Raw genomic sequence first — 24,752 nt, 5'->3', positions numbered from 1 at the left:
CAAAGGGGGGGAGCAATTAGTTATAGCTTAGCATCATGTAGTTTAGTTTCTAGAGAAAAAAGCTCCCTCTTCTCTCTAGAATTAGGTTAGGATTAGGTCAATTTCTCCTAGATCTAGGTTTAATTCCTTGTTTTCATCTTGTCTTCTTTACAATTCCTTGTTGTTACATCTATGTTCTCTTAGTTTTCTTGTCAATTTTCCCTTTGATGTATCTTTTATGTTGATGTACTATTGTTGGACCTTTATTTTCCTTTAATGCAATTTATGTTTTATATTCCCTTGTTGTTTAATTGAGTTGTTGTTAATTCTTTGCAATTGGGTAGTTGTAGATTTTACACTTGTTGTCATTTTAGCTTGCTTTCCTTTTATGCCTTCCAAGTGTTTGACAAAATGCTTGGTAGGATTCAAGAGTAGATTTTGAGCATTCTTGACTTGAAAAGAGTAATTAGGCAATCTTAAGTCATTAAGACCCAACCTATGTTGGTGATCTAGAGTTGTTAGCTAGTATTGTTTCCATTGACTCTAATCTCTTGCTAATTCAATTAGTGAGTTGATTAGGACTTTTGAATTGAGATTAGCTAGTCTTATTTGACTTTCTCCCTATGTGAAGATAACATTATACCTTCTTCCATAGTTGGAGATAACGAAATAAGATAAATTCTTGTTAATTATTGTTATTAGTGACTAGGATGGAAAGCTTATATTCTCAATCCTTACCATGAATGTCTCCCTTATTACTTGTTTTCTTTAGTTGTTTTCTTTATTTTCTTGCCATTTATTTTCTTGCCCTTTTTCCAAATCAAACCACCCCCCATATTCCTTCATAGCCAATAATCATTCACTTCATTGCAATTCCTTGTGAGACGACCCGAGGTTTAAATACTTCAGTTAATTCTTATTGGAGTTTGTACTTGTGACAACCAACATATTTAAATTTGATTTGAGGATTGACTATCGATTCGGGCTATGCTCACAATGAAATTATTTTGCTAATTTCCGAACCGATACAAATTCTTCCTATCACATATCTCTCATTATATTAGTAACACCTACCCACCTAACATTACAAACCAACACAATTTCATGACTCACCAACCACACACAAATGCATATATTACATGAAGACACCTTATATTACTAAGCACCTTTATCCTTTAATTGTGAATGCACATATAATTTGATTTATGAACTCCACGGTTGGATCCATTGTGTTTACCTACTAGCTATGTTCAAAGCAATCTGCTCCCATTGATCCTTGGCCTGAAACCATTGGTTGTCCTTGTATACCACTTTCATATATTGAAATATATGGATTTTATTCTTTGTTACATTTCTCAAGAATCGTAACTCCCACCTAGTATCTTCCATTACTTTAATCTAGTCAACAATATCTTTGTAATTAACTATCATAGTAACCACTTTGGCTATGACACCAACTTCTTCTAACAAGAACTGAGTTGCATCTTCCAAACCTTAGAGTATAACCTCTCTAGCCATGCTTGCGTAGGCTCAAATAGAAAAGTTGTCAAAATGAAAAGAAGCCTAATTGGATCAAATACAGATCACAAACGAGTTTATAACATCAGTGACCGTGATTGTGAGCTGCCCAATCGGAATGCACTACCGCACAGAATGCGATCGTCGAACTAGAGAGCCGCCTTAGAACAGTGCAATGTTAGTTTCCTACTTCATTTTGCCATTTTTCATTTACAAAAATAGTTCTTCATTATTTATTAGTAATATCCATGCAACATAGATTTAAGGAGGTGATTTTGGAACGAATTAATTAGCGTTACTCTTATGGTTTCATTGTTTTACATGTTTGATGTGAACCTCTTTATAGGTAACTTGAGAGAAGGAATTTAAAATGTTATAAATCTCAGTGTTTTGGTAATTTTATGATTCTATTTGTTTGGAATGAAGTTATTTCAATATTTCCTAGTTTGATTACGAATATCATGGTTTGTTTTGGTTTGTTGATTTTGTTTCTTCTTTTGGTTATTTATTTATTTAGAGTTAGTCTCTGAATCACAAAGTAGTGTATGTTTGAAAGAAATGAATCCAATTCATTTTCAATTTATTCCTCCACCTCATCCTCTTGGACCTCCTAAGAAGTTGCAACATTGGAACCTGGTTGTCTCTTTTTTTTTAGATCGTTCGTAAAAGTCTTGACCCAAGATGGAGAATTACAAAAGAGTTCTTTTTTAATATAATAATCCTGGACAATATTATCAAGAAAAATTATATTACATGAACATTGAATCTAACTCAGCACATTCAATATATCTCTCAGTCTACAAGTAACACCTCCCAACCTAACAATACAAACTAGCACAATTTCATGACTCACCAACCCAAACATGCATATATTACACGAAGACACCTTATATTACTAAGCATCTTTATCCTTTAATTGTGAATGTGCATATCATTTGATTCATGAACTTCACAGTTGGATCCATTGTGTCCACCTACTGGCTATGTTCAAAGCAATATGCTCCCATTGATCCTTGGCCTGAAACCATTTGTCGTCCTTGTATACCATTTTCACATGTTGAAAATGTGGATTTTATTTTTTGTTTTGTTTCCCAAGAATGGTAACTCCCAGCTAGTGTACTCTATTCCTTCAATCTAGTCAATAATATCTTTATAATTAATTATCATAGTAACCTCTTTGGCTATGACACTAACTTCTTCTAACAAAAACTGAGTTGCATCTTCCAATCCTTAGAGTATAATCTCTCTAGCCATGCTTGCGTAGGTCCAAATAAAAATTTTGTCAAAAAGAAAAGAAGCCCAATCGGCCCAAACACAGCCCAAAAATGAGTATACAACATCAGTGATAATGACTTTGAGCTACCCAATCGGAACGCACTACCGCACCGAACGCGGTCGTCGAACTAGAAAGCCACCTTAGAACGGCGTTGAGGTTAGTTTCCTACTTCGTTCTACCATTTTTCATTTACAAAAAGAGTTCTTCAATATTTATCAGTAGTATCTATGCGACATAGATTTATAGAGGTGATTTTGGAACTAAATCCTTAGCATTACTCTTATGGTTTCATTGTTTGACATGCTTGACGTTGAACTTCTTTTTGGGTAACTTGAGAGAAGGAATTTATAGTGTTATGAAACTCTCAGCGTTTTGGTAATTTTAAGATTCTATTTGTGTTTGGAATGAAGTTATTTCAATTTTTTCTAGTTTGATTATGAAAATCATGGTTTGTTTTAGTTTTATTTGTTGATTTTGATTCTTCTTTTTTTATATATTTATTTAGAGTTAGTCTTTGAATCACAGAGTCGTGTATGCCTAAAGGAAATGAATCCATTTTATTTTCAATCTATTCCACCACCTCATCCTCATGGACCTCCTAAGAAGCTGCAACATTGGAGTCCTGGTTGTCTCTTTTTTTTTTAGATCATTCGTAAAAGTCTTGACCCAAGAGGAAGAATTACAAAAGAATTCTTCATGAATATAATGATCCCAGACAATACTATCAAGGAAAATTAAATTACACGGACATTGAATCCAACTTAGCACATTCAACATATCTCAGCACATTCAACATATCTCCAATTCTATTAGTAAGACCTACCCACCTAACATTACAAACTAGCCACAATTTCATGACTCACCAACCACATACATGCATATATTACATGAAGACACTTTATATAACTAATCACCTTTATCCTTTAATTGTGAATGCACATATCATTTGATTTATGAACTCCACGGTTGGATCCATTGTGTTTACCTACTAGCTATGTTCAAAGCAATCTGCTCCCATTGATCATTGGTCTGAAACCATTGGTCGTCCTTGTATACCACTTTCATATGTTGAAATATGTGGATTTTATTCTTTGTTTCGTTTCTCAAGAACCGTAACTCCCAGCTAGTATCCTCCATTACTTTAATCTAGTCAACAATATCTTTGTAATTAACTATCACAGTAACATCCTTGGCTATGACACCAACTTCTTCTAACAAGAACTGAGTTGCATCTTCCAATCCTTAGAGTATAACCTCTCTAGCCATGCTTGCGTAGGCCCAAATAGAAAAGTTGTCAAAAAGAAAAGAAGCTCAATCGGATCAAATACATCCCCCAAACGAGTTTACAACATCAATGATAGTGACTGTGAGCTGCCCAATTAGAATGCACTACCGCACAGAACGCGATCGTCGAACTAGAGAGCCGCCTTAGAACGGTGTCAAGGTTAGTTTCCTACTTCGTTCTGCCATTTTTCATTAACAAAAATAGTTCTTGAGTATTTATTAGTAGTATCCATGCAACATAGATTTACGGAGGTGATTTTGGAACTAAATCGTTAGTGTTACTCTTATGGTTTCATTGTTTTACATGCTTGACATTGAACCTCTTTATAGGTTACTTGAGAGATGCAATTTACAGTGTTATGAATCTCAAAATTTTGGTAATTTTATGATTCTATTTGTTTGGAATGAAGTTATTTCAATATTTCCTAGTTTGATTATGAATATCATGGTTTGTTTTGGTTTTATTTGTTGATTTTGTTTCTTCTTTTGGTTGTTTATTTATTTAGAGTTAGTGTCCGAATAACGAAGTAGTGTATGCTTGAAAAAAATGAATCTGATTCATTTTTAGTATGTATCACCACCTTATCCTCTTGGACCTCGTAAGAAGCTACAACGTTAGAACCATAGTTGTCTCTTTTTTCTTTTATATCAATAGTAAAAGTCTTGACCCAAGAGAGAGAATTACAAAAGAGTTTTTTATGAATCTAATAATTTTGAACAATACCATCAAGAAGAATTAGATTACACAGGCATTGAATCTAACTTAACACATTCAACATATCTCATATTCTATTAGTAACACTTACCCACCTAACATTACAAACCAGCACAATTTCATGACTCACTAACCACATACATGCATATATTAAATGAAGACACCTTATATTACTAAGCACCTTGCTTTATCCTTTATTTGTGAATGCACATATCACCTGACTTATGAACAACAAGTTGGATCCATTGTGTCTACCTACTAGCTATGTTCAAAGCAATCTGCTCCCATTGATCCTTGGCATGAGACCATTTGTCCTCCCTGTATACCACTTTCATATGTTGAAAAATGTGCATTTTATTCTTTGTTTTCTTTCTCAAGAACCGCTAGTGTTCTCTTTTTTTTTTTAATCTAATCAACAATATCTTTGTAATTAACTATCACAATAACCTTTTTAGCTATGACACCAACTTCTTCTAATAACAACAGACTTGCATCTTCCAAGCTTTAGAGTATAATCTCTCTAGCTATGGTTGCCTTTTTAACATCACCATTAAAGCACTTTATCTCTCCATGGTTACTAGTCAAGTAACCTCCAACTACAAAACAATTTAAGCCTTAGTTATCTTTTTTTGTAGTCTTAGTTGCTTTAAGCTTATTGAGACTTATGAAATTCATAGGGTTGTCCTATAGTTTTTGTGGGGTCAAAGGAGAATGGAAAGGCTTTTTCCCTGTTCAAATCCGGGTGTCGTCTGATCGACAAGAGAATTGAACTTTGACCTTTTAATTAAAAAAATAAGAGAAAAAAAGAATTTATCTATAATGTTTTTCGACTCAACTAGAAATCTGATCAAAACTTGTTTGATGTTCTAATAAAATTTACAATGGGTTAGTTGAGAGATAGTCAGCAGATCGAAAGCTCAAGACGGATTGAACTTTAAGAATTTAAAAGTGTCTAATTTAACACTTTTGGAAAAACAGGACTGGAGATTGCGAACTAAATAGCACTCTCTATCCTTTGAAGTATACCAAAGTAAGTATTTTAGGTATTCTACCTTTCTAAAAGGTGACATTGGAATAAATCCCTTACGAGATTGGAGGAGTTTGCTAGAAGATAAGAAAGTACTTGACAAAAGTATTTTGTGGAGAATAGGGAGAGATAATCAAGTTAGAATATATGAAGGCTTTTGGCTCAAACAATTTAGCCCCATTAAAAATCCTTTTTTTCAAGCCCAAATCAACAACTTATCTAGGTTTCAGACTTAATTATATCAGACAGACAGTGAAAATACCAAACAATTCAGCAAGTTTTAGTTCACAATTTGACACAACATATTCTTCAGACTCCTATCTCAGATGAAGAAGACATACTTACCTGGTCAAGAGAGAAGAACTCGCAATACTCAGTCTTTTCGGCATATCCATTGGCTTATCAGCTCTTCCATCCCTTATTAGAGCAATTACTAGAGCAATGTAGACAAAAGTCTCGGTAGTCTTCAATTTGGTAACTAAGATACTAACTAAAGAACAAAACTTTTCTATGGAAAATCATGTACAATAGGATTCCACAAAAGCTCAATCAAAGGATTCACAGTGTTAACCTGATGTGCATCCAAATATAATCAATTGGAAGAATCAGTTAGGGGCAAACAAAACTGATCAATCGAACAAAAAAAATACAAAAATTGAACACATTAAAAATTGAAAAAACTGTAAAAAAATTTTTTTGCAGTTTTTTGTTCGGTTCGGTTCGATTTTCGGTTGTCACAAAAAAATCTGAACTAAACTAAACCTAACCAGCATATATAACTGCATATAATATAACTTGACAAAATATCCCCATTTAACCTAAATCCTAATACACTCCCTCCCTCTTACTCATGTCGCAGCGCACACTAGGGGTGTTCAAAACCGATCCAAACCGAACAAAACTAACCAACCATACCAAAAAATAATTAAAAAAAGTCACATTTTGTTGTTTTTTATGGTTTGGTTCGATTTTCAATTTTGTTGTTTTTTATGGCCTTAGAGGCTTGATTTGATAGATAAGTTGTATAAGCTGTGTTAAACTTCAAAATTCTGTTGTATTCAGTTTGACTAGACGGCTTAAACTTTGCAGGCTGTGACTAGTCTTCTTTTTGGTATATATATATATATATATATATATATATATATATATATATATATATATATATATAATGTCTTGTTCTGTCCGTACCTATACGTTTAGTTATCATGTGTGAACGTTTCGCGTTTCGTAATTCCGCTTTACGCGACTTTGAGCTTTATTCCTTCATCGGGCTTCTAGTTATATATATATATTAAGCTTTAGAACTGTCGTGGCACTTTGTTATTCTTTGCTTTACGGCTAGAGGTAAGGCTTAGGGTAACGGGGTGTTACATTAAGTGGTAATAGAGTGGTTCGTCCTCGTGAGCTTAAGGGATGGACCGATTGTGCTTCGTTGCATACTCTGGGTCATTTTTCTTTCGTGCTATTTAGGATATCTGTTTGATATGCATAGCATGCTTGTTTGTGAGTGCCTTTGGGGATAATTGAAGCACTGAGCTTGAGATATTGAGACTGATCACCTTGATATAGATTGTTTGGTGTGGAAAGGAAACCTGAATGGCAACTCACGGACGAGGTCGATCACGTTAACGGAGAGGTAGTGAAGATGACTAACCTAGCCTATGCGTTACGAGCTCAGCATGTTCCAAAAAATCTGTTCGTGGAGTTTGCGGCATATCGGTTGATGGGTGCAGTCCAGCACTAGTGGCAAGGGAAGTACCGACTGATGCTTTTGCGATTTTTAATTATGATTTTCAATTTCTAACCGGTATGGCTTGAATCTTGTTGAAAAAGTTTTAAAGTTTAGAATGATTTTCAAATTTGGTTTTAAACTTTTGGTTTAAAAGATTTGGTTTTGAAACTAGGTGGGAACTCTTGGTTTAAATGATATGGTTTGAAAGAAAAGTGAGTTCTATGATTTCATTAATTTGTGGATTTGGTTTGAAACTTAACTTATCAAAAGGGATTCAAATTGAAAGGTTCTGATTTAAGGATTTTAATGAATTTAAGAAAACTCATGATTTAAAGTAATTGATTTAAGAATAAATTATTTTTGAGTCTTTTGTAAAAACTTTAGTATTGAACTGGTTTAGATTGAACTTGTTTTGGAGGTTTTGAAAAATGTTACAAAATCAGTATTTGGTTTAAGGAAAAATTTTGGATTCTTAATGACGATAATCAGAGTGACGCAGCGGAAGGCGAGAGGGAGCATCGACATGGTAGGACGACGGTGGATGAGGTGCTTTGACGACTTGTTTGGGTCGACAACGTTGATAGTAGAACGCTTTGCGAAGGATATATCACGCGATTCGAATTTTGGGGACAAAATTCTTAATTAGGAGGGGAGGATGTAAGAACCAGAGTTTTCACGTAAAATTACTTTAATAAAATAATAATTTAACTTCTCGGAATAGGTTCAAAAATATAGAAATGTTATTTTGAAAATAAAAAGGTGAAATTTGAATTCAATGAATTTTTCTGAGTTGGAAAATGTATCTTTTACGAAAAATCTTTGTAAAAATGTGTACCGGTGCTTAAGCCGATAGTACCGGCTCTAGTCTGTCTGGTACCGCGTATTTTGGAAAAAAAATAAGATTTTAAAAATTAATTTATTGTTTTGAAAGGACAAGAATAATTTAGAATTGAAAATCGGATGCTAATTTTAAAGGTTTTGACCCAAAGTGGGTCAAACAGACCAAAAACGCTAACGGGTTGGACCGGGTCCAAGGCGCAACATATGTATGCTCATTAAATGAGCTTTCAGCTCATTTTCACCACCAAAGAGAGAGAGAAACGTGGATTGAGAGAGAAAGGAGAAGAAAAGGGGTGTCACTATTCATTGTCACCTTCTGGGAGCCATAACTTGAGCTACAGTACTCCGATTGACGAGCTGTTTGCGGTCACACAAAGCTCTTGTCGATCTCTTCATTTCTAGCTAAGCTTTGTTGGTAGAAATTGAAACTCAAGTTCCAGTTTTCCAGCCCTAATAATTCTGCATTTTTGGGTGTGGTTTTTGAGTAAATTTTGTGATTTTGTTTGTTTAGGGGTGATCTAGCATTGGAATATTGTTGGGTGTTGCCCCTAATATCTTTGGGTAAGGTAAGTCACTTCAAACTCTTATGGTTTGATGTTTTGGATACCTATAGTGTTGATTCTTGGTATGTTATATGTATATAGCTTGATAGTTGGTGAGTTTTGGAATTGGTGTTGGTACTTGAAGCTTGTTGATCTTGTTGGAATCCATGTTTTGGTGTGTTGTGCATATTGGGGATCGACCAATGTATGGTTTCAGTTTTCTTTATGTAATATGTAATGTTTTTGGACACTTAGACTAGTAGACCATAAGATATGATTGAATGATGTTGGTGTATGCTTAATTATATATGAAATTATGTCGTATGATGAAGAGGAGTATATGGAATATTAGAATGTGCAATATATGATTATGATGATAATGAGTGTTGATGATTATTATATGTGATGATGGATGTTGATGAGCATAATGATGTAATGTTGTGAAGATAGTGTTTGTGATGTTAGAAATGGAGTGGTGAGAATTGTGAATAATGATTATGAGTGTTGATTAATGATTGAATTGGAAATTATGGATTTGTAGTGATTTATGGTGTAATGGTTGAGTGGATTAGGTGTGGAATTGATGGAAATGATATGAAGTGGTAAGTTGTTGTGTGTGGTGGTGTTTTATGATGATTAAGTAGGCTTTGATTTGGTTTTAAATTGAGAGTTTGGTAAAATTGAGTTTTTAGAATTTTTGGTAAAAATGGGTTTTAAGGCCAACTTTGGCGGATCATATCTTGAGCTACAGTTTTTGAAATTGATTAAATTTTCAATCAAATTAAAGATGATTTAAAGAACTTTAAAACGGTATAGATTTTGTGGAAATTGAAATTTTGTAGAAAAAGATATGATTGTTGAAAGTTGGTGTCAAAAATCTAATTTCGTTGATGTTGCAGAAATTGAGTTCTAGTTTGTATGCGCACACACATTGCTGTGCGCGTGCTCTAAACAGGGGCCATGTTTTGGCTTGTGCGCACGCACACCCTGTGATTTTTAGAAAATGTGCGTACGTACACTCTGATGCGCACGCACACACAGGGATATGCCTACTATTAAGAGTGTTCGCACACTCTGGTGCGCACACACTCTGTGAAATTTGCAAGTTGTGCATACGCACAACATCATGCATACGTACAAGCTGGGCAAACTCTTCTGGGCGTGTGTACGCACAACCCTATGCGTACGTACACTACCCTATTTTTCGATGAAAACCTTGTTTTTAACCGTTTTACCTTCCCAGCAAGCTTGCAAACTTCCGTAATACTTGTTTAAAATCTTCTTGCCAGTTTAGGGTCTTGAATCAAGGAGAAAACAATAAAGGATTAAAAAAGGTATTTTTAGTTATGAGTTTAAAGCCGGTGACATAGGTTTTTGGAAGGTCCATGTAAATCCTAGCTTGAATGGGTGAAGGTTGAGTTGTGAAATATAGGGTTGAAGAGATTTTTGAGAAATAGGAGTGCTTATGATGAATTTGAGAAGTTGGAAACCAATGATGGTTATGATGAGTTGAGAACTTGGAAGGGAATGATGAATTTATTGGATTATATGAGTGTGCGGAGCCTATATCTCTGGCGTGGCAGTTTTTCTGCTGTAAGAGTGTGCCCAACACTATATCTTTGGAATGATTTATGATAAGACAGTTGTTGTTGTTTCCTTCCTTGTTGCATGAGTGTGCAGAGCCTATATCTCTGGCGTAGCAGACTCCCTGCTGCATGAGTGTGCGGAGCTTATATCTCCGTCGTGGCATATTTCTCTACTGCATGAGTGTGCCGAGCCTATATCTCTGGGCGTGGCAGGAAGGCTACATCCAGGATGATGTGTTGGGTTGACATTTATGGACCGACAAGTGATATCATGAGCCAATAGGAAAGGCATTCATCATTTGTATCTTCTACCTGTTTGTGTGCTTTGCTTAAATTCTGTTATACCTAAATGAATCACATGTTTACTTGCTAATTGTTATATTTACTGTACATGTACTTTACTTGTGCTTTCCTTGTCTGCATTACTTGTGTTTTCTTCTGGGATTGAGGAGGCTCGGTAGGCGGTGGCGATGTGATCGCATGGAGGTTAGGCTGGCGAAGGCCGTGGGACAGCGGTGCTATGTTAGTAAGAAATCCCTTAAGATAGAATACCCTGTTTATGGTTTAAGTTATTTATTTATTCTAAGCTTGAATATCTGTATCGGTGTGATGTTCTAGGATTGCCTTTGGCGTCCCGGAACCTTACATCTTATATATCGGGCACTGTTACCATACTGAGAACTTCCGGTTCTCATACCATATGTTGTTATTGTTTTTCAGATGCAGGTCGTAACCCACCTCAGTGAGTTGCGAGATGGTGACGGAGCGGAGGATCTTATGATCTATTATGGTATTTTGATTATTTTGTTGTAGTACTTTGTCTCACCTTTTTATCTTAGACTTTATGGCCTTAGAGGCTTGATTTGAGAGATAAGTTGTATAAGCTGTGTTAAACTTCAACACTTTGTTGTATTCAATTTGACTAGCCAGCTTAAACTCCGCAGGCTGTGACTAGTCCTCTTTTTGGTATTTCACACTTATATATATATATATATATATATATATATATATATATTGTCTTGTTCTATCCGTACCTACGCGTTTAGTTATCGTGTGTGAACGCTTTGCGTTTCGTAATTCCGCTTTATGTGACTTTGAGCTTTATTCCTTCATCGGGCTTCTAGTTATATATATATTATAAGCTTTAGAACTGTCGTGGCACTTTGTTATTCTTTACTTTACGGCTAGAGGTAAGACTAAGGTTAACGGGGTGTTACAAAACCGAACCGCAATTTAATTAAACGATTGGATCGGATGACTTTTTCCTAAAAAACTGAACCAAACCGAACTGTGAACACCCCCTAGTGCACACGACCTCTCTCACTTCTCCCTCATGCCCAAATGACAAAAACTGCTCTGTGCTCTCTCACTCACAGTCACAGTCTCACAGCTGCACCCTCCTATTTCAGTCACAGACTTGTAGTCCTCTACTTTTTTCTATCATCGCCGTCTAGCCGTCCAGTAACCCTGTTTTCGTCTGCGTCTGTCGATGCATCTTTTCGAAGCGTTATCGTCTTCCGAGTTTTATTTGTTGTCATCTTCTCAGTTTGTATCACTGCCACAGCGTTGTTGTCTTCCGAGTTTAATTTGTCATCGTCTTCTCAGTTTGTATCACTGTCGCCTTCTCAAATTGCAACGCCTTCTTCTTCTCACTTTGCAGTTCACAGTGTCGTTGTCTTCATAGTTCGCAGTGCCTCGTCTTCATATCTCTGTGATTTGAAGTTCTAAATTATTTTTTGGATTTGATTCTTCTTTGTTCACTCTTCTCACTTTGCAGTTCACAATGTCGTTGTCTTGATAGTTTGCAGCGCCTCGGCTTCATATTTCTGTGATATGAAGTTCTAAATTATTTTTTGGATTTGGTTATTTGTTGTTAGTTTTGTTTTTTGGTTCTAATATGATATTTGTTTATGTTCTGATTTGTTGTTTTGATTTTTGGTTATGATTATTTGTTTTTGGTCACGATTTTTGTTTAGCATTTTGGATCTTATTATTTCTTCTTGATTCTAATTGTATCTTCTATTCTGATTTTTTATTATAATTATTTTTATGATTATTTGTTTTGTGTTTTTATTTTTTATTTAGGGTTTTTATTTTGTTTTTATTTTTTTTGTTCTAATTTGTGATTTTAGCATGGTTCTAAAAATTGAACCGAATTGACTGGTTCAATCGAAAATTGGTCACTTGACCGATTCAGTTCAAATAAAAAATTATTGACAAAAAATCGGTGAAAGAATCGGTTAAATTGACGGTTAATTAGTGAACCAATTGAACCGTTCGATTTTTTTAAAGATTTCCGATTTTTAAAATTGTATATAAAAGAAAAAATAAAACCCCCCTTCTCTGACTTCCCAAACTGCACTGTACCCCTTGCTAAACCCTATCAGAGACAACGACTCCAGCCACCACCACCAGTAGCTGCCACTCGCCCTCTTCTCGCTGTGGAATTTCTGTTCAGACACATCGCACGTCGCTCGCGTCGCCCACCTCACCTTCGCACGTCGCTCATCTTGTCGCTCGCCTCTTTGGTCACCTCGCCGTTGCTCACCTCATCGGTAAGCACTCCTCGGCTCCTCCCTCACTAGCGACTGCTTGCTGCTTGCTTTCTTCAGTGCTTCGTCAGTTTTATTTTTAAAAATTTTATTGATTTATTCTTCAATCTTCAATGCTTCTTCAGTGCTTCTTCTCTCGGTTGTTTGTCACGCAACCAGCGTAGGTCACCTCACCCGCGTCCCTCTCCTTGATACTTCACGGTTCGTCTACTTTGTCTCTGTCACTGGTTCGCCGCCCAAATCGCCTCTCTGCTCGCCTCTCAGTTCTCCGCCACGAGTGATAATGTGTTGCCGTTTGCTTCTTCGAGGTCGTCGACGGTAAGCTCCTCGCCTCCAACCTTTCGTTCTTCCCTGACTCCCTATATCATCGCCGTGGGTTCTTCAGTTACTGTTAAATTAATTTTGGGTTCATCTTTTTTTTCCATTAATTTTAAGATTGTGAGCTGAGTTTGTGTTCTGAGCTTGGAATTGGATTATTTATTTAATTTGTTGAATGCTGGTGTGATTTTGAATTCAATTTAATTTGAATGGAATTGGATTCAATTTAGTTTTTGTTGCTGATATGTTTTCAGTTTAATTTGGAGTCAAAAGTCAGAAAATGTTGTTGATTAATGGATTAGAATCCCCAAAACTAAATATGGATATATGCTTTGGCTCTCTTATATTCAGCAGATTTAGAAATTTGTAATTGAATTAAACTTTGTTTTGTGTTACAATTGTATGATGTTTGGTTTGAGGATTTTTACTATTCAGTAAATAGAAATGATGCTCTTATTAAAAGTTGGAAAAATAGACAAAAGTATACTCGGATTTTCACACGATAGATGTACCCTCAAATTTTTTAATGAGTCATTTGTACACACCAATATAAAATTCCGTTGTCAATTCTACCCTTATGTGGCCCGAGTAATTTTTTCGGCGGTGGTGGAGGCCAAGTGGTACGGTATTGTGTGATGTGGCCATTTTAAGTGACATAGTGGAAAATAAAATTATTACATTGTTAAATTTGGTAGAAATAAATATAAGAGAAGGACATAATGGAACCATTGTTCATTCTCTTTCTTCTCCAATTCCTTCGAACCCTAAGAACCCTAAACAGAGAGTGGAAAAAATTGGGGCTTCATTCTCTTTATTTTCCTCTATAGATCTTATCCCTAAGCAAACATACTTATTAACCCTTGATTAATCCTATCAATTGTCTGCAACATCTTCATTTCTTCTACCTTTCAGTTGCTTTCTTCTGCAGACCTCCATTTTCTTTCTTCACTTTGCTCTTGAATCCCACAATCTTTTTCAGTATCAACAACTTCATCAGCCCAAATAAAATAATCACACCTCAATTCAACCTTCTTGCATCAAGAATCCGACGACAATTTCAACCATTTCACATAAGATTCACAGCATTTGTCATCATAAACAAAATCAGAATTTACATACCTCCCATAACGGACAACGAAGAAACAATCTTCTAGGGTTCCACTCTGTAGCAGACTCAAGCACCATTGCGTCAAATCCATGTAGACACTTGCTATTGTTGTAGTCGAACTTTTTTTTCTTCCTATTCTTTGGCGCAGAAGACGAGCCACCACAACCACTGGCACAAGCATGAGGTATATTCTTCCTTCGATGAGAGTGTGACATTTTGATACATTAGAGTTTACAAACCCCTAATACTAGACAGGAAAATGATCTACAGAGGAACATGAAGAAAATGAAGCCCCAATTTTTTCACCCTCTGTTAGGGTTCTTAGGGTTTGAAGGAATTGGAGAAGGAAGAGGATGAATAGTGGTTCCATTATGCCCTTTTCATATATTTATTTTAACAAAATTTAATAATGTAAAAATTCTATTTTTCATTGTGTCACCTAAAATGGCCACATCACACAATACCGTGCCACCTGGCCTCCACCATCGCCTGAAAAATTACTCAGGTCACGAAAGAGTAGAATTGACAACAGAGTTTTATATAGGTGTGTACAAATGACTCATTAAAAAATTGGGGATACATCTGTCCACCGTGTGAAGATCCGGGTGTACTTTTGTCTATTTTTCCTTAAAAGTTTTTGAATACTTGATTATTAGAAGTTATTGTTAAACTTTTTGTTCCGAATTTTTGTCGCTGATGTGGTGACTATTATTGCTAACTACTTGATTTGAACTTAGAAATCAATTAAAAAAATTTTTATTTTGTAAATTTTTAGTGATAAATTATGAACATTATGAAATTTTGAAATAAAAGATTATTGAATTTGAATATCTGAAATTATATATTGAATTTTTAATAATTTTATTGTATATTTAATTAAACCGGATCAATCATTATTCGACCCCGGTTAGATCATTGAACCATTGAACTTGTCACTTGACGGTTCAATGATCGGTTCGGTTCTTGTAACCTTGGATTTTAGCACACTTAGATACGATTAGATGATTAAAACAAGATAATTTTTTGAATTAATTGAAAAACTGAAAAAACCGAATTGGTTTGGTTTGGTTTGGTTTGACTCGGTAAAAAAATTGAACCAAACTGAACCGAAGAATTAATATGAAATTGTATCGGATGAAAATCGGACCGGACCGGCCAGTCAAACCGGTTCAACTGAGAACCGGCAAAGAAAACGGTCCGGTCCAGTGTGTAAACCTACAAAATCAAAAACCGCTTAAAAATCGTTGAACCGGCCAGTTACCGGCAGGTCGGACCGGACCGGAACCCGGCCAGTTTACAGAAAACGACGTCGTTTCCTTCCTTGAAAGGCAGAAAGCACGCGTTATCCCCAATGTTCTGAAAACCGGACCGGACCGGCCGGTCGGACCGATTTAACCGTGAACCGACTGTATTAACGGTCCGGTCAGGCATATAAAACCGACAATAAAAAAACCAACTAAAAACCGTTGAACCGGATGAGAACCGGCCGGTCAGACTGAACCGGAACCCGGCCGGTTTACACAAAAAGGGAAGCTCCTTCGTTTCTTTTCTCCCGTTCTCCCTTTCTTTCTTTCAATCAGAGAAATCACAAACCTAACCACAAAACCCTAGCACTGTAAGCCTACACCACCGCCACAAGGAGGGGCATACTGCTGCCGTCCGTCGCACTCAAAGCTCGCCATCCGTCATCTAGCTTCCCTCGTGCTCGAAGTCTTCAACCCCTGTTCGCTGTCACCGATCGCGGTTGCTTCCTCGAGCTCGGCGTCCGTCGTCTTTGTCTGCTCAGCCACGCTTCTGTCGCCGTTTGTTTGCCGTTCACGTTCGCGTCTTCGTTCGCGTTCTTCGCCGTTCGCGTTCGCTCGTCGTTCACCGTTCGCGTTCGTCTGGAAGCCACGTTGCTCTGCTTCAAACTCTGCAACCAACCCGCGTGCTCCACTCGTCGAACTGCTCTCTGTTGTCCCCGCCGTGAGTTCCCTAAACCAGCCACCAGACAATACACTCACACAACAGACAACACCAATACTCTTCTTCAAACTCTGCAACTTCTGATTTCTACTACAATAAGTAATTATTTGATTTGGTAGTGGTTTGGATTTTTTCATAGATTAAATTAAAGTTACAATAGTTTTGTTCTCTTCTCTATCACATTGAAATTAAGCTTTGGATTCTCTTATTTCATTTTAATTTTACCGCACTCAACATGTTTGATGAAATGCTTTAACCATATTTCTGATTGGTTTTATAATTTCTAGCTTTTATAATTTCTCAGTCAAGGTTAGTGGTCTGAACTCTGAAATTTCAAATTACTCAAATATGCAATTTCTGAAATTAGGGATTTGTGAATCTGAACTCTGAAGTTAGTGATTGATTTCTGATATGTTACTGATTCTGTTCTAATATGTGCTTTTGTTACTGATTTGTTACTGATTCTGAAATTGAGTAATGGATTTGTTTCTGAAATTGAGTAATGGATTTGTTACTGATTCTGTTCTATGGTCTTATGGATGATTATTGGATTTCTAGCCGTTCTGTTGCTGTTTTTAATTTGGATTATGGTTTATTGAATTTAGTTATGGATGAAAGTATTAATCAAGAAGCAGTTGCTTATAATGCCTGTTTGAGTAATAATTCGTTTGCCAATCCTCCTAATTCAAATGATTCTGCTAATCCTAATCCACCTAGTTCGAATAATAGTCAGTCACAAGGTTCTAATTTATGGATTTTGATGATTGATAAATCTTCATGTTGGTTTTTAATATTTATGTATTTCTTTTTACTATTTAACTTTTGAGATTGTATTTTGATAAGATCACACTTTGTTGTTGAATGCTAATTTTTGTTGTTGAATGCCCTGTTTGTTGCTGAATGATAATTTTTGTTGCTGAATGCTGAATGCTGTTGGTACTGGTGTTTTTGCTGCTGAATGTCCTGCTGTTTTTATTTCTTTGTTTGTTGCTGAATGTTGGTGGCAGAATTTAGATATGCTCATCTTGATAATTTTTTGATTTTTCAATGTGCTATGGCTAGTCTTTAATTTTGTATCTGGTTATGGATACTTCTTTGTTTTGTAGTTACTGGTTTTGCTTTGATTTGTAGTTGCTGGCTCCTAATTATTGCTGGTTTTGCTGGCTTTGTTTGTTGCTGAATGTTGGTGGCAGAATTTAGATATGGTCATGTTGATAATTTTTTGATTTTTCATTGTGCTGTGGCTGGTCTTTAATTTTGTTTTAACTAATAAAACTTTTTATTAATTTCAGTTTTGGATAATAGTATTAATCAAATAGAGATTAATAAAACTTTTATTAATTTCGAATGATGCTGCTAATCCTAATCCTAATCCACCGAAGCAAATTTGCAACAAGTTCTTGTGGATTTTGATGATTGATAAATCATGATGTTGGAATTTAATATTTAGATATGTTTTTTTACTATTTAATTTTTGAGTTTGTATTTTGATAAGATCATGTAGATTAGGTTGATGATATTTTATGTAGTGTTTTAAATTTCGAAGATATTTTAAGATTTATATTATACTGTAATTATATTTTAGGATGTTTATTTATAATTTATTTATTATTTTATTCTAGAACGGTTTTTCCGGTTGAACCACTGGTTGGACCGGTTAGACCAATAAACCAGTGAACCAGTGACTAGAACGGTTCGATGACCGGTCCGGTTTTCAAAACCTTGGTTATCCCCCATTCCCCCTTCTCCAACTCCTTCCTTCAGCAAAGAGCAAATTGCGCTAGCCTCCACCAAAGAAAGCAAACCCTAGCCTCCACCAATAGTTGTCGCCGTCTGTCGGAGTGAGAGACTGCTGCCGCCGTCCATCGCATTCAAGAACTTCTGTCTTCGTGCTCTCGGGCCTCTCGCCGGATCCTCCACGTTGGGTGCTCGCATCTCGCCGTTCTCCTCTGTGCTCGGCTGCTCGCGCCTCCCTCCGCCAGTGAGTGCTCGAGCTGTGCGTGTTGGTTGCTGCTCGTCGTCCGTGGTTGTCTCTGCTCGATTCTGCCTCCCAGTCTCACTCGAGTCTTGTCTCAGTCACTGGCATCTCGTGGTTCGTCTGTCTCGTTGCCGGCGGCAGAAGCAACTCGTGGGGTTGTCTCTTGCTTCGTCGCCTTCCGTGGGGTGGTCGCCGACTCGCCGTCGACCGTTGGTGAGTCCCTGCACCATCCTTCCCTGTTCTCTCTTTTTCAGATTTCCCTTCTCCCTGTATTTTTGCATGTTGCTGAATTGCTAATCAAATTTGCCTTGTTGCTAATCTAAATGTTACTGTAAATTGGGACTTTACTTGGATTTGTTAAATTTGTTGCTGTAACTTTTGTGGCTGAATTTGTTGCTTCTTAGTCACAGAATCAGAACAGAATACTTAGTTAGTGCTTGGTTGATTGGCTTTGCTCACTGATTGTATTTGATGATAAATTTTAAATTGATAACTTTTAAATTTTAAATTTGCACTGCCTGTTACTGATTCACTGTTCCTTCATTACTTTTTGTTGTTGTTAATCATTGTGATGAGCTTTATTAAAATTGGGTTGAAAACTGTTGAATCTTTTTTCATTTTTCATTGTTCTTAACTTCTGTTCTTATTAAAAAACTTGCTATTGGTGATCTTTTGATTTATTATATGCTTCATGTTTTTAATTTCACTCTGCTTCTAGGCTTTGAAATCAATTTATGATAACTGTGATGCAATTATTTAGTTGGATATCGGATGTAATTATTGAGTTCAAGAGATTGAGTTTTTGATTTGCAAGGTGATTTTTGGTTAATTTTTTATTTAATTTGGTAATGGTGTTTATGATTGGGGTTATTTCAATGCATATTTGTATCTGTGTTATTAGTCAAAGTCATGTCAAGGCCATGCAAATTTATTCAATGTAGTTAAGCATTACTTGCCTAGTCCAGTATCTATGCTCTCTGGTTCCCTAGAGTAAACATTTTGTGAATTCATGAATATTATAATGTTTCTTGGAGACAAATTCACAGGGGGAGCATTGTATAATCTCATGTTAACAAAGAGACAAAAATTCACCTCACTACACTACATAATCATGCATCTAAGCTCATATCTATTTCCAGTTAGTTTGTAGTTTTGTACATATCATCGTAAAAGAAAAAATAACATTGGTTACAATTGTTTGCTGAAAATGTGAACTTAAGTCGTGAAAGTTGTTTGTATAATGTGAGATCTCAATGAATAAGTAGCTTTGCATTGTATTCAATGATTATGTTGTTTGAATGATAGTGTTGTCATGAGACAAAAAATAGGTTGAGTTATATTTTAGGATGTTTATTTATAATTTATTTATTATTTTATTTTAAAACGGTTTTTTCGGTTAAACTACGGTTAGACCGGTTGGACCAATAAACCAATGAACCAGTAACTAAAACGGTTCGATGACCGGTCCGGTTCTCAGAACCTTGCTTAGAATATTAGCTGAACTTCCAGTACCAGACTCTGACGTGGAAACTTGGAAATGGTTGGATAATCTCTTTGAAGAATTTCAAAGAGCCAGAGAGACAAAAAAGAGGAATAGGGCCGCACACCTAGTTTGGAGCTATAGAAAGCTCGAAACTTGCTAGTCAGCCGCTGTCACCCATCGAAGAAGCTCGTTTCGCCATGAATGCATCTGAAGAAGCTTGATTAGTTCTAGTGTTTTGATGATGGATAAGCTCATCTGTTTTGTGATTGTTAGAAACTATCATATCGTGAAAATTCCCATTTTTAACGTTGCTGTTGTTCTCTTTAGCTTATATTTAATTGCTAATTAAATAAAATAACCTATCTTTAGAAAAAAATTATGAACATTAAATTATTTATTTAGAATTTAAGAACAAAAAATTTCTATGGGAAATCATGCATAATGGGATCCCAGTTTGGCAGGAGCGCTCAATTGAAAAATCTACAGTGTTATGAATCTGTTTTTTTGGTAATTTTATGATTCTATCAGTTTGGAATGAAACAAGTTATTTCAATATTTCTTAGTTTGATTATGAATATCATGGCTTGTTTTGGTTTTATCTGGTGATTTTTTTTTCTTCTTTTGGTTATTTATTTATTTAGGGTTAGTCTCTTAATCAAGGAGTAGTGCATACTTGAAAGAAATGAATCCATTTCATTTTCAGTATGTGCCACCACCTCATCCTCTTGGACCTCCTCAGTTTCCAATGTTACCTCCTGATCCACCAAATTCAAGTTCATTTTGGCAAAACCGAAATGTTTGTGAACGCCTCAGAGAATTGCAGGACACTCTTAATCTTGCAAAGGCAATGTATGTTTTTATTTTGGCTTCATATATTACTTTCACTTTTTTAAACTTAATGTTTCTCCAAAATTAATAGCTTTTATGCTGTAAGCTAGTTAATTATATTCTTATCAAAATTATAAACTTGCTGTTTTTCTTAGGCAAAAGGAGCTAGAGATGTTGATGATGATCAAAGATGGTAAAGTGTCTTTAGAAGATGTGAAACATGGATCTAATGAACCTTACCTGCCTGGTTTTCTAGAATGTTTGCAAGACAGAAGGGTTAATATAGAATCCCAAGAATCGTTGGCAGTTGAAGCAGCTAATTATTTGATGTCAAAGCTAAGATCTCAGCTGGAGCCATTCAGATATGTTGCGGATGAAGCAAGTCCATGGGAGGAGAAATCTGCGGCTGCAAGGTTTGCGAATAAAGTGTACAAATCCAAAAGAAATAAGCGCTGGCGGAAGAAGAAAAGGAAGCGTATTGCAGAAATGCTGGCAAAGGTTACTTTTTCTTTGTTTTTGTGAGATATTTTCATTGCCCTTTTATTGTAGCCGTTTCTTGAAACCTGTTTCTATGTTTGGCTCTTTGGTCCTTTCTTTATCAAAAAATAAAAAATATAGGAGCAGGAGGAATTTTATTGCATTGACCGAGAAGCTGATGAATGGAGAGCAAGGGAGATTTCTAAGGATGTTGCAAACTGCAAGGTATTGATGTTTTTGCCTGCATACTTTTTACTTTGAATTTGCTAGTGAGCTTTTGCTGTTGCAAGGCTAAAGAGGAAAAGCATGTCTGCTGTCTGCATGAATTAATTTATGCCAAAATATGAATCACATGATTCTCAAAAACAGATATATGATTGCGGTCTTTGGCAAAATTCAAGGATTAATCGGTGGCTTGGTGGCTATATATGAATGGCTAGAAATTTAACTTCTCAATTTTTTACTTTTATATATATATATATTTTTTATGTTTTTCAAATCCTCATTACACATAATTATAGTCAACATGTTGCTACAATATTATTTATATGCTATTTTTCAGGATTAAGAGAGCAGCTAAGTTGTAAAACTTTCAGTTCATAATATTTCCAATAACATATTTCTGTGTATTGCTTCAAATTGTTTACATGCTATATGCTATTGCTTCTTTTGCTGCTATTTTTTCTTTATTAGTTTCTTAGTGAGATGTGAGAAATGGTGAAATTGAGTAATTGTGTAATCTGTTTGCACATTTGATTAGTATAGATATATTATCAGTTGCTTCAGTTTGAACTGCAATTTATACATGTCTTAGGGATGTCTAAAACATGTCTTTTGCAGGTGGAAAAGATGAAGGAAATTGCTAAGATTAAAGCCAAAGAAGAGAAGAGGAAATTAGAGGCTGAGGTAAACTTCCTTTTCGTACAAATGACTGGTAAATCATTGTTAAATTGTGGTTTATGTTAACTTTGAATAACTTGTCAAATGTTCTATAGAATTCACCAATGTTATGTGATGACTTTTATATCTCGTGTCTACTGACTACCTAAGTTATGTGAATCCTTTCCATCATGCTAGGCTCCTTAGCAGTTTACCATCATGTTCTGTTCTTTTGTCCTGTAGTTCCTTTTCATGTTGTTGTCTTTGTCAAAGGCATCCATTGCCTCTTTCTTTGCCACAAGTCCAATTTTTTACTTTCGAATCTTTTGTAGAAATTTCCCCATCTAGCTGTATGTTTATTCTATCAACATGAATCATTTTATTTTTTATCCCACACTACTTACTCCATACTTTTGGGTGTTGATTGATTTTGTTACATTACATTATTTCACATCACAGCTTGAAATGCTCTTGGTTGTGGAGAAGCTTCAAGAATTACGCTCCATAAGGATTCAAAAGTTGAAAAAACAAGGTGACTGAAGTGTAATATAAATGTGTGTGTGTATATATATATATATATATAATGTAACATTCAGTTTCTTTCATACTTGACGCGACCTTGGTTCTTTACAAATTATGCAGGCCATTTTCTTCCTGAGGAGGATGACAAGTTTCTTGAGAGAGTTCAGGCTGCAGTGGAAGAAGAGGAGCGTGAAGCTTTGGCTGCAGCGGAAACAGTTGCTGCTAAAGATGCGATAGCAACTGCTGAAGAATCCAGGAAAGCTAGCAAAAATCAAGGGATGCTCTCAAAAGAAAGTAGCACTGACACTAAAGTTGAGGAGAACAAAGAGAAAACGGTTGATAAGGTGCCTGAAGAGGGATCTGATGCTGTTGAGTATAAATCCAGTAAAATTGCTTCAGAAGGACAGAGTAGTGGAGGAACATATGATCCTTTGGCAAATTTACCTATTGAGTTCTATCATTATTATCATGGCAGCAACAATGACATGGGAACGCTTATTGAGGTATTTTCAACTACTTTATCATCAAATTTTTAATTCTTAATGCATATTACCTTTTCTTCTTTATCTCTTCAGAATTTGTATGTTATCAGTTGAATTCTTTAGTAGTGAAGACTGCTACTTTTACTTCATTGATACACTAATAGCCTAATAATACTATTTCCCCCCTTTTTACGTGCTTAAATTTAATCCATTCATACATTCATTTTGATTTATTGATTATTAAGAATTTTTTCTGAATGATCTCATGCAGGTTAGAAGAGGGTGGGATGCCTATATCAGACCAGGAGGAAGGTAAGAAATAAGAAAAAAAATGAAGCTTTTCTGCTAATTCTTCATTATTTGGGTTAATTTGGTTGGTATACCCTTAAAATTAAGGGATGATATCAATTTAATTCCACGCATAAATCTCATCCAAAAAAAGAATTTACACTTATGTTTAACATGTTAACTCTGTATTTCACTAATCTGTTTTTAACCCCTTTTTGTTTTGGTGCCCCACTTCGAACAGCCGCATACCAGGGCACTGGGTTCAACCTCCTCCTCCAGCCAACGAGATATGGGCTTCTTACTTGGTCAAACCCAAATGATTGCTAATTCATTGCCAATTTTGTGTAAAAATTTCAGATGATTAGTGTTGTTTTGCTACCTATGAAGTATGAACTGTGTTCATGACCAGCCAGGTATTAATGTGTGGGTGAAATGTATATTGTAGTAATCTTTTGTATGCAACCAATCATTTGTAAGTATTTTATTCAAATCAAAGACCATAGCATAATATTGTTGAATATACAGTAAATAAATGAAAAAATAATTTCAGAATCATTTTTCAAAATTGCAGAGGTGATGCAATCTGATGAAAAGTTGTATTATTCCTTCTTCACTGCCATTTATATCAAATGTTTTTTTGGGACGTGGAATGGTGTACCAAAATTAAATACAAACTATCGGCTAAATTAGTTGCACACACTCGAGGAATGGTTTAATCTCTGAATTTTTTTTTCACTTGAAGCGGTAAAGTGGAAAGGAGAAAAAGGTATAAGGATCGTGAAAGAAGAACGAGAGATTTGTATTAGGTTAAGTGCAAAAAGGATAAGGATGAAGAGGTGCTGGCTCAAGAGGAGAAGATTAATAAAAGGTGGAAGATCTACTTCTACGAGTTATTTAATGAAGGACAGAAGACTCTTCCAAGTCTTGGTCGGTTATGTACAAGGAAAGAATATCAAAATTTTGACTACTATCGAAGGATTTGAGACTTCGAAGTAAAAAAGGTTCTAAAGCAGATGAAAAATGGCAGGGTAGTAGGACTTGATAATATTCCGATTGAGGTTTGGAAGGGTTTTGGAGGGAAAAGCATCAACTGGTTAACCAAGTTTTTTAATGAGATTTTAAAGTCAAAGAAGATGCCTGATGAGTGGAGAAAAAACACCTTGGTACCTATCTACAAGAATAAGGGGATATACAAAGTTGCAAAAACTATAGAGGGATCAAGCTCATGAGTCATACCATGAAGTTATGGGAAATGGTGATAGAACGGAAGTTGAGAAAAGAGACACAAGTAAAAGAAAATCAATTTGGATTTATGACAGGCAGATCCACCACCGAAGCGATATACCTGTTAAGAAGGATGATGGAGAGGTATC

The 24,752-nt window shown here is 35.6% G+C and overlaps 1 protein-coding gene across 4 annotated transcripts; it reads left to right on the top strand.

The window, feature by feature from the left end:
• The first annotated feature begins 2,021 nt into the window (after nt 1-2,021).
• LOC107625001 (U11/U12 small nuclear ribonucleoprotein 59 kDa protein-like) lies at nt 2,022-23,941 on the top strand. Of its 4 annotated transcripts, none has more exons than XM_016327509.3 (10): nt 12,840-13,054; nt 13,316-13,369; nt 20,545-20,752; nt 20,887-21,229; nt 21,350-21,433; nt 22,049-22,114; nt 22,547-22,619; nt 22,730-23,112; nt 23,363-23,403; nt 23,621-23,941. In XM_016327509.3, exons 3-10 carry the CDS (start codon nt 20,586-20,588, stop codon nt 23,697-23,699), a joined length of 1,236 nt encoding a protein of 411 aa, XP_016182995.1. In that variant the 5' UTR covers nt 12,840-13,054; nt 13,316-13,369; nt 20,545-20,585; the 3' UTR covers nt 23,700-23,941. The 4 variants fall into 4 exon arrangements, with proteins under 4 accessions (XP_088362538.1, XP_016182995.1, XP_020971290.1 ...); XM_021115631.2 differs by having other exon boundaries at nt 12,851-13,054; nt 20,607-20,752; XM_088506412.1 differs by lacking the exons at nt 12,840-13,054; nt 13,316-13,369 and adding an exon at nt 2,022-2,040 and having other exon boundaries at nt 20,570-20,752.
• The last annotated feature ends 811 nt before the right edge of the window (nt 23,942-24,752 follow it).

Source organism: Arachis ipaensis, chromosome B2 (genome assembly GCF_059453495.1).
Source record: "Arachis ipaensis isolate K30076 ecotype BB chromosome B2, ASM5945349v1, whole genome shotgun sequence".
Taxonomy (NCBI): Eukaryota; Viridiplantae; Streptophyta; class Magnoliopsida; order Fabales; family Fabaceae; genus Arachis; species Arachis ipaensis.
Note: the sequence above shows the minus strand (reverse complement) of the source record. Positions and strands in the feature narration are given on the sequence as shown.